The following is a 13635-nucleotide window of genomic DNA, read 5'->3' as shown; positions in this document are numbered from 1 at the left end:
GAATGATAGACTTACTGGAAGTTCTGTTATTCCAACAAAATGCTTTCTAAATCTCTGCATGAACTATTTCTGAGTAGAAAACATTCTATTAAGGTCACTAGACAGGATTTTCAGGACATTTTTGGGTATGCGAGTATGATAAAGCCTCAGAGTAAAAGAAAATAAAAATAAAAACAAACATTGCCCATCTGGTGGACCGCTGACTCTGCCACTGCTTGGATAGATGTTCCTGGTGCTATGATAAAATATTTATGAATTATGGGGCAACCAGGAATGAGTAAATAAAAAAATAGAGTCCTGTGCTCTTTTCCTTAATAAAGAAAGAAAAAAATGGAATGTAAAAAGGATTTTTACAAAGCAAAAAAGAAAAACACAAAACAATATAGGAATGAGACATTTTATCCTCTTTGAATGATAAATCACAGGGCTTTCAAAGATTTTCTGATACTTTTAGTTTTTTTTATATGCCCTCATAGGTAGTGCAGGCTGGCCTCAAATTCATGGTGATCCTTCTGCCTCAGTCTCCCCAGTGCAGGGATTACAGATATATACCACCACACCCAACTGGGACCAAAAAATCTTCTGAAAACCTAATTAAGTGAGAAAGGTGCAAAATCCACTTTCTCCCCCTCACCAACTTCTGCTAATAAATTAGTAGCCAATGAAAAGCAACGAGCAAACATTACAGCATTGAGTGAATGTAACACATCTCTCTTGAAACTGAACCTTCAAGAATGGTTTTGATTTTGTAGATTGCATCAAGCTGTCAATTTAAAGGAGTAGAGCTCATTTAGTCTGATTTTTGCTCCCCAAATTGTGAAGACACGTCAGACAGAGCACACTGCCTGTGTCAGGGACTGTGTTCCTGTGAGGAGAGCGAGGTTTACCTTCAGAGGCATTTTGCAGTATTCGTTGAGTAGTGGTACATCAAAAACCAGACGTCGCAGGAGTTGTTGTAACATAGAAGGCCTCAAGTGACTGCCGTGTGCATTAAGAAAAAGAACAAAAGGAAAAAATAATAAATAAATGATACAGAGCAGAGGAAGGAAGAATGCAAGACTAACGCTATATTAGGGCTAACTGCTCCAAATAATTAGCTCCTAGATACAAGGTCATGGATGATGGTTTGTAAAATACTTTCAAAAGTGAGTGTAGTTAAAATTCAGAAAGGACTTTCTGCTGATGAGTTGGGATGCCTAAGGTTAAATTCCAATCAACATTTACGGCAGATGTTCTAAACTCCATACATGCTTACAATACATTTTGTGATTATTTGCAAAGGATACTACAGAAAGAAGGTGTGGCTAATTATACAGCCATCTTAAGGATGAACAGTCCTGAATTCTGCAAGAGGAGCTGGGGCTGTCAAACATATTGGTGGAGTCTGAGGCCATCTACTGGTATGGAGTTTGATGTGACCCTTAAAGCTTTTCAGGGTACAACCTGGTTCAGAAAACTCCGCTTTTAGAATTAATTCTTTGGATTATGGCTTTGTTCTCACAATAATTAATAAAAGAATACTTGACTAAATTACAGACATCATGGCTGTTGTATTTGGTGCAGCTCAATTCTGGAATAAAGGAGGAGAGAGAAGCAACATTCATTAGCTTGTGTTTTTAGGGTGCCACATCTTTTTAAAGCCTCATGGAGCCTACAGATTCTCTCCAGAGAAAAGTGCACACACCCCTCCACTCACACGATGTTCTATGTAAGTTTAGCTTTTGAAGCCCTGGATTTCCTCCACAGATGCCTAGGACATCATGGAGCAAGGTAATAACTCCAACATTAAGGAATGATGCTAGTGAGCAAATCCTACATCTATAACAATGAAGATGGATATTGATGAAGATGAGAAACAAAGCTCATCTGTTTCACAGCTTTTCCCAGAGTGGCCTTGGGATAAAAAGCCCTGGGTTGAGTTAAGATGCCTCATAATTTGTCCCACGTAGCCTGACTCCTGAATCTAGTGATTATGATACAAAATCATTCAGTGCCTCACATTTCTGTTCAGATATTTAGCAGATATCACCTAAGACTAATTTCAATAAAATCACAGAGTGCAAAAATCTGTACTCTAATGATTCCTGACTTATTAAAAATAGATAACACAAAGTCCAGGTAAGCATCAGTTTGTCTGTTGTATCTACAGAACAGCTGTGAAGGTGTGTGCCAGGCCAGAAATATACAGGCTTACGGGCTATATATTAAGTTTCAACATAAACTTCTAATTTCCTCAAAGTCTGATTTCTTTGAAAATATTTACAGGTCAGATCCACATGATTTTGGACTGGGAAATAGCTCTCGTAGGGAAGCGGGGCTCCCTGGTTTGTATCGCTGCTAAGAAACCACTGAGTCTGTGTCTAACGAAGGTAGAACATCACAGTCTGCAGCTGTTCCTGAAGCAGTTACCAGTGAGTACAGAACTGATGTGGATAGCGAGGGCTGCCTGTGGGTAAACTGCCACAGTGAGGAAGAAATGGAAAGGCCCATATAATAAATAAGCAATGGGGTCATTAGCCAAGGAGAAAACATATTTCCTTGTAATTCCTAGAGGTGTCAGTGTGTCTACAAGCTTTATCTCCCTTGCAAGACCAAAAATTATCTAGTTAACTTAATTCTCTATCGGTTATTCTAGTAATCCTGAAATGAATAAAACAGCCAGAGTACAGGCTCTGATTTTGGAAAGGGATCTGCAGCCTCTGGGGTTAGAAGATGCAAAATCAGCAGACACAGGTTCATTTTTAATAAAGTACCTTGCACGTAGGAACCACTATTACATTTGAAATGTATGAGATTGACCTTTTAAACAATTTTTTAAAACCTCATTTTTTGGGCAGTTTTATACTCAGAAAAAAAATTGAGAGGAAGGTATAGAGAGTGTTCTCTTGTGGAGAACGAATGAATGTGCTCTGGCTTTATCTTGGGCACTAAACAATTATCTCATAATCGAGAGTACGTTTGAAGCATAGTCCCTTCCCCTGTTCTGTCATTTCTCACTGCTAAAGCCTGATCTCACCCCGCCCCATTCCATAGGAAGAGTTTGTGCCAAAACGATACCACGCGTCTCTGAAGAAGAGGTGTTTGGAGAGGACTGATGGGTGTGGAAGGACTGGCAGCGTCCTCAGACTGCATCAGTAGTGTAGATTATACGATTAACTACACGTGGCATGGATGCGTGCATGGAACTCAAAGACAGACGGGTACTCACTTGCAAATGGCCAGCAGACATTCCTCTATGGTATCCCTCTGTGCTTTGGTGAGGGACCGCCCCTTGGAGAGCCTGTAAATGGTCTGCAGCGTGGAATCAATCAGGGAGGTGCAGTGCTCCGTCCCGGCAAACAGTGGGGCGCACCTCGTAAGCAGCGGGAGCACCGCAGAGCATATATACCTGTTGAGCGCCAGTGCAGCCTCTGTGGTGCTGAGGGACACCTAGGGGAGGGAATCATGAGGTTTATTAACCTCTCAGAGAGTGGTCAGACTGCCCCGTGTCTGAATTCCCAAGCTGGAGCTCGAGAAGCCTAACACGGTTCAGGCTGGTTTATGTTTCAGAGCAACAGTATGAACAACTTCCCACTTGGTCGGCAGGCCTTTTTTCTTTTGCATTTTAAGTAACATTTTAAAAATGTAAAGGAAAAAATAAAAACCATAAAAAAGTAAAGAGTGAAAGCTGGCTGAATCCCAAATGATCCTACAAACATGCTTCCCACAAAGGCAAACTGTAAACCATTACTAAACTCAGGCCACGCTCAATTTAACCTTACACCCTTGATGCTTGCAAGACCAGCTGCTGGGCTGTAACAGTTATTATTCCAGTTTTAGCTCTCATTTCTCAACTTCTGGAGACTGAAGATTATTAAGTGTTTACAGGTTAAGTAGTTTTCCAAATACACCGGTTTGGTGATAGCTTTACAATGAGAAAGTAGAGCTGTGCCCTCATCTGGTAATTTATAAATATTTGAGCAGTTCACTGCCTGATGAATGTCTTGCGGGTGGATGCTTCTCAGTAAAAGAAACCTAACTCCACATGGGACAAGTCTAAAAGGAATAGAACTCAATGGCCTTTTCTAAAACTATGCCCTAAATCTTGTTCACAATGCTCTCTTTTGTTTATTTTGATGGACAGACTGAATTCAAGGGAAGACCCGTTTAGTGACACTAAATATAGCCAGAGCATGATTAGCTACCGTCTTGAAAACTGTGGAACTTCAAAAAAGATCTTGAGAACCACGGAGATAAAATATTATCATTATTTCCTGTGATTACCACAGCCATTGTATCTGTAACACATTTTCTACAACTTGTGATTTGAAAAGCTGTTTTCTTTGAACTGTACACATTTCTGGGTGCTCCTATTAATTATCAAGTTTGTCTTCTGGACACTTTGTTAATCATTCTGAAAGAAATAGCTCATGTTTTACATTTATCACTTTCATAGACAATGTTGCTAAAACAAGGAAAGCAGAACTTTGATTCTAGTGGCCTGAAAGTTTGTAGATGAGAATGCCTGAATATCTGCATGCTGGGGAACTGAATAGAAAATCTTTTTGTTGCAGATGGTGCTTGGACAAGCATGTGATTGAATGCCAGATGCTGAAATAGCACTTGCTATTTATTTGATCTGTAAAAAATTAAATGCCTGAAGAGGAAACTTGGAGACATCCCATAAATTAAAAATATTATTTTTTAGATCAAGTAATTTTTGTAGAAAAGTTCCTAACAAAAGCAGTGGTAGGTGCATTGTTTTAAAAATCCAGACGGATCATGTGCCCCTCATACTCTGGTAATTTGTGGATGCACTGTTTCTCACCTACATGCCACAGAAAGGTCTCCATTTCTGAGTAGAGAATCCAATAGGGCTGGGGGTCAGACTGGTTTCTATTTCTGGGTAACTCTTTTGGTGGAATCCATCTCAGTTAAGGTCCAGCTGCTGACCAACCCCACGGGCTCACACTTCAGAGGCTGGACACCAGGTATACCCTCTGATAAACTTTTTAACCAAAATCCTGAGCTGCAAGGACATTTTTGAGATCTAAGGAGATCTCGCTTGCCTTTACCTCTCAGGCTCAGAACTTTTGGCACACTATTTTTCTGCACAGCCCTAATATGTGGCAGATGTCTTTTTTAACTCCTGGAATCTCCTGTCTTGATCCCTGTTGATGTTGGATTACTGTATTTTCCCTCAACCTCAATGTCCACTGGACTCTTGGACTGAACTTTGTCATGCCCCTGGGTTCACACCTGACCTTTCTGATGCTCAGTGCATGAACCCCAGAGATGAACCCGCAACGCTGACAGTCATCAATTTTCAGAAGCAACACAGCCCAGTGTTCACCGGACATCTGGTGATATCTGGATTGGTTTTGGTTTGGGCGGGGGGAGTAGGACATTAGATATCCAGATATCTAGATATCTAGTGGGTAGAGGCCAGGGATGCTGCGAAACATTCTGCAATGAGCAGGAATCTTCTCTCTGCAAACATTAGCAAGACTTAAAAACTGTGATTGAAGGAGCCAGGTTGAATATTGGAAGTCAGATATCCTGTACTTATATGGCAATTTCTGTTCATGACAAATATCTTCCATTTCTTGGTGACACTGCTTTTTCCACTGTTAAAATATAGTCAGTGAGTATGTAGAAAAGATTTGATTTTAAAGTCCAGACTACTAATTTTACAACGTGGGGAGAGAACTTTTTTCCACTTAGGTACTTACTGTATCTAGAGAGGCAGAGGCTCTCAAATCAGGCAAAAACCCAACCTCCAGTAAATGGAGCAGAAAAGTTTGATCTTTAATGCCATAAACGCGGTCCAAGAACAGTACCATGGGTGCCTTGTGGTCAGGGCAAAAGTTGGCTGCCATGTTGGGCTCGCTGACTGACCCATCTGAAAGGCAGAAAAGGTTTTTCCTTTTTATTACCTCCACAATCTTAAAATGCAACACACCAAACTTTGCCTGTTTGTTCTAATAAGCAATAGGAATTCCGAAGACAACGGTGTTCTGCTGAAGTCAGCTTATTCTGGGTTCAGGAGCCAACTGCCAAAATTCCAGGAATGCTGTCAGTCAGTTATTAAATGTATCCCTTATTCAAAAATTTAACTTCACAATTTGAATGAGTTACACTTAAAAAGGTGACAAATACTTATCACTCATCACTTCCTACGACACTTTCTGTACACTCTATTGAGGTTCTCTCCACTGCATTTCTATGTAAGAACACACTGTGATGCTGTGCTATACACAGTCTCATTTCAACTCCACGTTCAGTGGTGTAACATTGGTAGCTTCGGCCATGATGAAAATATTTACATCACAGAAACAGGCAAGTGCTGAGAATTCAGGCTGGATTTATTACTTTGTTAACGGAAGACAGAAGTAAGTGGTAAGATATTAAAGAAGAAGGCTTGCATTGAATATTATTCCTGCCTTCTGAAACCAATACATCATAAAGAGCATAAAAAACACTTGCTGTGTTTGGAAGCAATGATCTGATTTAGGAGGTGCTTACATTAGATCAGCACTGGGGAGTCCTATGTTCCACAGTGGGCTGTTTGCATCACTAAAAGCGCTAAAAAGTTTGCTACTGCTGTTATCAGACCATGCAAAAATTCTAAACTTATTTTAATAAACAGGTTCAAAATGAAGTTTTTTTTTCTTTTTTGAAACAAGAGTTTTGCTACATAGTGCAAGCTGGCCTTGAACTTGCTTATGTGGCCCAGGCTGGACTTGAATTCATGGTGCTCTTCCTGTCTCAGTTGCCCCAGTGCTGGGATTCCCGGCATGCACGACCATGCCAGCACGAAGTGGGGAATCCCATGGAGAAAATAAGAACAGTTTGGAGAAAAAAGGATTTTGAAAGAGCGTTTAAAATCTTCTCCCTCCCGTTTTGTTTGCTCTAAAAATTTAGAAAAGAGAGCCCTCAAATGACCAAGTGCAGTGATATAATATGTAAATACTGTAACTAGAAAGGTGTGGGACCTTATAAAGCATGGCAGGGATGAAAGGAACAGCAGCTGGCATCTCCCTCACTAACCACGAGAGGGCACTAGAGCTGAGTGGTGGAGGCTGATGTGATCGCTCAACCTCGCTTGGAGTTTGGAACACCAAGGAACATATTTTTGTGGGAGATGCATGAGTGTTTTGTGCTTAAAAAATCCATCAAATATTCAGAAAATATTGAGTTCAACATCTTTTTAGGTTATTACTAGTTTTCTCGAGGAAATTATAATTTTACTATGCTTTATGAGGTTATAAAAATGCAGTGCATCCCCAAACCTATTTGACCCCAAACCTCTTATTAATAAATGTACAAAAATATTTCATTGAATATCAGTTGGGGGAAACACTGCAACAGACAGAGTCACTCCATCTTTCTAATTCTTCCATCTGCCCAGAGAGCAGGTAGAATAACTTGGAGAAACAATACTGTACTTTGGGGAGAGTTTTTCAAAGATGACTGTCAAATGTCACATGTACCTTCCATGAACCTCAGCTGCGAGGTTTTGGACTGTGGCAGATACAGTCTGCCTGACTGTTACCCAAGCTGCCACTACCATGATACCGGCAGAGGCAAAAGAAGAAGAAAGACCACAGTGAGATGTTTCATTTTCCCCATTCTGTCCACTGCTGCACAGGGTTAGATGGAGAAGGCACGTGTCCCTGTTTAGTCATTCTGGCACAGGTATGATACAGATGAGAGGGAAGCCGGCTAGAATATAGAGGAGAAAGCTACTCATCATTGGAGAAAGAGAAAGATTTTCCCTGGGCAGCCTGCCCTACAAGTGGGCACTCAGGGGTGCCATCTTGGGGGGTCTGAGGGAGCTTTCCTACCTTTATTGAGGCAGGGCAGTTTCAGTGGGATGCTGATGATCCCAACCAGGTCCTCCGTGGGGACCAGGGAGCGCAAGATGGACCGGATGCGGATGGCTTCCCCTTTTCCCGTCTGGATAAGCTGTAATGCAGGATTGCAGAAAGGGATTAGATAGATGATGTCCTACACCTCCACTCCACCCCATCTCCAATCCTCTGGCAAGAAAGTGGTGCTCTTTCAGGGCAGAGGTCCACCTCTGTATTCCTCTAGCTGCCAGAGACACCTGTGCCCAGAGAAAGACAGAAGCTTTCTCTTTGTTTTCCAGAAGGTCTTTACTGAGGGAATAACTGTGGAGGGGCTGTTTCATTTCATTGCTGTGGTTGAAACAGCCATCAGTTAAAGGACCAAGCAGAAAATACACTGCCTGTGGATGGTTTTCTTTCTCAGTGTGACTGCACCACTGGGAGTGCTCATGGTTGTGGTGACAAAAGTGTTGACAATGTGACCACAGTGCCAGATTCCAGAATTCTAGTAAATGTAGAAATGGCTTAGGATTTTCAGTTTCCTGAGAATTTGACAAATGCTGGCTGGCAACAGGGGTGTCAAGAATGAGGCAGAACCTGAGCCTGTAGGTGGAGGCACCCTGGGGCGAATAACCGGGTCTGTGCAGACCCTCATGTGCCGAGCAGCATGTACGTGGTGCACCACATCTTCCCACAGGTGTGCTCTCTGCAGTGCAGATGGGGGCCCTCTGCTGGGTCTGAGCTGCCAGGGATTCAGTCTATGCCACGTGGACTGGTGACGTCCTGGACTATGGTGCTGGGAGGCACCAGAGAAAGGAGAACCCTATGTGTCCACACTGGCTGCACCTCCTTTTTCTGTGAGTGCATGGGCAGCTGTCAGTGAGGACGGCATCTTCCTTTCTCTCCTACTGCTGACACAGTAGGGGTCACAGAGAGGCGTGAGAGTGCATGAGTTTGTGTGTGCATGTGTGTGTGCATGTAAAGTGTCGGGGACAGAGTGGCAAGCAGGCAGGAGCCCCTTCCCTTGTGAACCCTGTGACTTAGCCATCCCACATTGCCTTTCTGAGAATAAGCCAGGAAGTGCAGAGAGCTGATCAGAACTGCAGTAGGAACACATGGTGGTCTCTGACTCTACTTCTCCCAAGCCTGCTGCTCACCCTGCTGCTTCCCTGACTGTTTCTAGGAGACACTGGAGTGGAAAGCCAGGTCCAAGGGGACGGGCTGGTTTACTACCCTAAGAAACAGAATCCTAAGAATTCCATGCAGCCCCCTTTCCTAAGATTTAGATTTTCTTTGCACATGAACAGCAATTATTTCCTCTCTCACTTATGATACAAGGCTTTATACAAAACAAGGCAACTTCTAAGCCCTCAGCAGGGATGAAAATGAGAGGGAATGAACACACTTTTTAGGCAAAACTGGAAGCCCGAGATGGTGCCCCATGAAACAGGATCAGTCATTCCTGTGCATCTATGAAAACTTCATTTTTCAGGAAACTGATTAGACATGAACCTGGTGAGAGGCTGCTTTCTTGGATCTGAACACCACAGTCATCAAGACAAGGGGATTTTCCACATTAGAGTATCCTCATGATGCTCGTGGAGTCTATGAGGTCACTCAGGATGGCCTCGAATGAGATGCAAATTGGTCACATTGTGACCCAACTGAAGGACATAAAACATAATCTTGGGAAGTGATGGAAATTAAGTGTGTCGAGTGTATGTCCAACTAATACTAACTAATGCCACAGAGAAACCCCACGTATAATCACCCCAGCAGAAGTCCTTCCTTGGAAAGCTGCCCCACTGGGTATTATGCTTCGATGTTATATAACCAAGAGAAAGGCATGCTAGCAAACGCCAGGCACAGAGGAAGAAAACTGTGTTCAGGACACTGACAGTGTTTCTTGGCTCAGGTTTCTCAAAAGATGCCCTCTGGGAACTCTATCACTTACATGCATTTCAGGAGCACAGCGGCCCAGGAGATCTATCAGGGCAGAATAAAACGACATAATTGCGTTGCCCATATACACAATCTCTTCTTCCTCTTCACGGTCTTCTGTGCTGCAGAGAGAGAATGAACACAAGCAGGTGTGAGATTAGCAGGCTCGCCATGTTATTAGAGAACTGGGGCTCAAGATAGAAACACTGTTCTCCTTGAGCATCACACCAGCATTTCCTGGGAATCTCTCCTTTCAGCAGGCAATGAGGTGGTTTTATTCATCAAACTCAAAGGATTCAAGTATTTGTTTTGACATCTCCAGAATCCTATGAACTGTAATGCATGAGTGTGGACACTTCTTACTGTCTTCCCTCTCTGAGTCTGTGTGGAAACCACAGTGGGCAAGGAGTTGAGAGGGCTACGTCTGTGCCCGGCTGTGCTGCCAATAGGCTGTAACCATGGGTCTCAGTTTTTTCTCATGTTACGTGAGGAAGTTGGAACAGTGTACGCTTTGGGTCTATTGAGTCGCCTACCATAACTGAAGACAAAGAAAAAGCCAATAGCCTTCAAAGCTACCTGTTCTGGGTAGTTCACATTCTGTAGATTCTAATCTAGAGGACGGGATAAAGGGTACTAATCACAAGGTGTGACAAGGGGGCACGCAGGTAACAAGACAGTCAGATCATCTACAAACTATGTCTCTAACTTTTAAATACCAAGATTATTAAAGCCATGACTTTTTGGAATCCACAATTCTTTTTTTCTCTATTAAGGAATCAAACCCCAACATTTTCCTGAGAACTTTTAGAAGAGAAAGTGGAGAACATTACTTGTTTTAAAAGTGAGGTGCAGGATGAGACACTACAGATTAATGATCTGGAGATGACAAGGACTGTACCCTTGCTCTGGTCTTTTAGCCTCCAGATGGCCTCCTCCAGAGATACAGAGTGGCGATGCCTTGGGAAACTGCCATAGAGGCCAAGAGGGTTCAGTGCCCTGTACCCTGGTACCCGGGCTGAGTGGAGCAAGGGAATGAAGAAGGCAAAGACACTGTCACTCAGATTTCCTGAAGAGCAAAGACACTACTGTGCTTGGCAAAGTGATTTTAAATATTTAATAACCATAAAAATTCTATGCTTTTACTACTGGGGGAAGTTATTGATACCTCCTTACCAGCCACATACTGACACTATCCAGAAACTCACCAAGTACATCCATCCTAGAAGGCAACTCCTTGCACTTACACTGCTCTCTTATATCCCTGAGAAGGGAGGTCGAGAGCTGGGTTCTCCGAGATCTTGATGGCTCCTTGCATGGCTGCCAACAGGCCATTTCCTCCTTCACCCCGCAGGGCGGGGCCAAAGCACTCGGGGCGTCTGATGAGCAGCTTGACCACAACACTAGCATTTTCTTCCACACTCTCACCTGAGGAGAGGAGGAAAGAGACACTGTTTCCTTCTCACTGGAAAGGATGACCCAAGAAGTCACTCCCATTGATGAGTGGGCAGAAGAGTTGCCTGTGCTTAAGGGTTATGAGGAAATACCAATGGAAGAAAGGTGATCTCTGACGAATTAAACCAGCATCTGTTTATTATACGGTAAAATATTATGGAATAGAGTTTTACTCTTCCTCTCAGGCTTCTGGTGGATAATATGCTACTGAGTCTGCTATGGATGACTGATTCATGCACAGGTGGCTTAGAGAATGTAAGAACTTTATCTTTATCAATGCAACAAGGAGGTACTAATTTGCTTTCTCTCTTGAAAAGAAATAATGTGATAGATTAGGTTGATGTACTTGGCTAACACCTGGGAAACACCATGCTAGCGTGGGATTCAGTGACTGTCACTGGGTCTAATAAATCCCCTAGAACAGTGATGTGAACCTATCACAGACTGAGTACCCCAACTGCAACCCAAAATCCACTGACATATTACAGAATGCCAACACTGCAGTTAAAGCTGAGCACTGAGGTTTTAGTTTAGGAAAATCATTCCTACACTTGGTGTCTGTACCAACAGAGAGAGCTCTGCTGATTGGTACATGCCATCGGTTCACCATCACTGCTCTAGAACCACCAGAGCCGTGCATATGGACTAAACTCATTTCTGAAATCTTTCATCCAGATGAGGAGTCTCGTGGGTAAAGTTCTATTGGTTATTCCTACAGTAGCTCTGAGGGAACATAAAAATTGGGGAACTGTATCCTGTACTCTCGTGGGATGAATCAGACAGCTAAGACAGGGCTGTGATTTCCTGACGCTGTGATTAAGTAGTGGAAACACTTACAGAGAGAAGCCATTGCTTCTCAGATCCAACACTTACATTCCAAAGCAGTTCCATAGCATACTCAAACTTCATAAAATATGTTTTTTTCTTGAGTAAAATTCCAATTTTTGTCTGAGAATTTGATCCCTGAGACAAGTCTCACAGGAAAGACTTTTTGATATTGTATATTAAATGAAGCCTGAAGAAATAAGGCATTTCTTGAAGGACTGAGTGTGCATTGTGATAAGCTGTTTTATTATTTATCCTGTGTAAAAAGTACCTCAAATCTTAGCTGGCTAAACCTGTAAGTATTTATTATCTCACAGTTTCTGTAGATGAGGAATTTGGGAGACCAGACTCGGTGGTCTTGTCTTGGGATCTCCCCTTTGACCACAGTCACAGGGCTGGCCTGGGTTGTAGTCTTCTGAAGGCTTATCTGGGCCTGTAGTGTCAGGTTCCCAGTTCACTTGCATGGCTGCTGGTAGAGGCCTCAGCTGCTTGCTGAAGGTTGGATGCAGGCCATGGTTCCGTACCAGACTGACCTTTTTGTAGGGCTGCTTGAATATTCTCCCATCATGGCAGCTGGCTTTCCACAAAGCAAGGAATCCAGAAGAGAGTAAGGCAGAGACTGTGATGCCTTTAATAACCTGGAATCCCATTACTAACTATTCTTCCACGCACTACTCTTTAGAAGTGATTCACTAAGTCTAGCCTGTACTTAGAGGGAGAATTGTTAGGCTCCATCTTTTTGGAGGGAGGAGTATCAAATAACTTGCAAATGCATTTTACAAACACCCTACATGTTTAAATTCTGGTTAATAAAAATGTTCAAGAATCAACTTAGAAATGTTGTGATTAGAATATGAGAATGGGAATCCCCCAAACTTGACTTTTTGCCCAGCTTTTTAGCAAATCCCTGTGTGAATAGACACACTTCTCCCTCCCACTGGTCTCACTGGTCCTGCTGAGATATTCACGACTTTCATTTTTGGAGGGAATGTGTTAGTCTAATTCACATGATGAGATTCCTCCCACCATGTCCAGCTGAATGCAGGAGCTGAGCTTGCTTGAAATTAACCTAGGCTCATCTTTCTTGTGAACTCATACTTGAATATACCTGATGTTTCTCCCAGACCTGAAGAGGTGGTCTTAGCTGTCATGTCTTAAGAACTTGGCTTGCCGACATCCTGTTTACCACCCAACCTTCTGTACTTCAGCTTACATTTAAGACCATAAACACGTATCACTGTATGTTCTGGAGTTATGCAACTTGGCCCAGAAAAGTTTTTATTAAACTGAATTTCAATAGGTCATCAGACTCAGCTCTTGGAGACTGAGGCAAGAGGATCTCTGTGAGTTCAAGGCCAGCCAGGGCTACATTGTGAGCTCAAGGCCAGTCTGAACTACACTACAAGAACTTGTCTCAAAAAATAGCTCATTAGTACGCATTCACTGTTTCATAGCTCAATACTTCAAGAAGAGTCACATTTTTGGAAAAAACTTTGTCTTCAAGTGTCATCCAATGTACGATATCAGCAAGAAGTAGTTTGTATTAAATCAGAACCAGTAAGAAAAGAATCCTCAGGATATGTTGTAA

General features: G+C 42.6%; 1 protein-coding gene across 1 annotated transcript in view; it reads right to left on the bottom strand.

Moving 5' to 3' along the window:
- Positions 1-13635, bottom strand: part of Ryr3 (ryanodine receptor 3) — a 556876-nt gene that overhangs the window by 115271 nt on the left and 427970 nt on the right. The window contains 6 exon segments of the mRNA XM_063250329.1: positions 888-978; positions 3209-3429; positions 5712-5881; positions 7827-7947; positions 9784-9892; positions 11015-11195. Of these exon segments, the coding sequence (XP_063106399.1) occupies positions 888-978; positions 3209-3429; positions 5712-5881; positions 7827-7947; positions 9784-9892; positions 11015-11195 (893 nt within the window).

The sequence above is a fragment of the Cavia porcellus genome, unplaced genomic scaffold (assembly GCF_034190915.1).
Source record: "Cavia porcellus strain 051 isolate PalLab524CR breed Dunkin Hartley unplaced genomic scaffold, mCavPor4.1 scaffold_6, whole genome shotgun sequence".
Classification (NCBI taxonomy): Eukaryota; Metazoa; Chordata; class Mammalia; order Rodentia; family Caviidae; genus Cavia; species Cavia porcellus.
The sequence above is the reverse complement of the archived record's forward strand: the minus strand, read 5'-3'. Positions and strand labels throughout refer to the sequence as shown.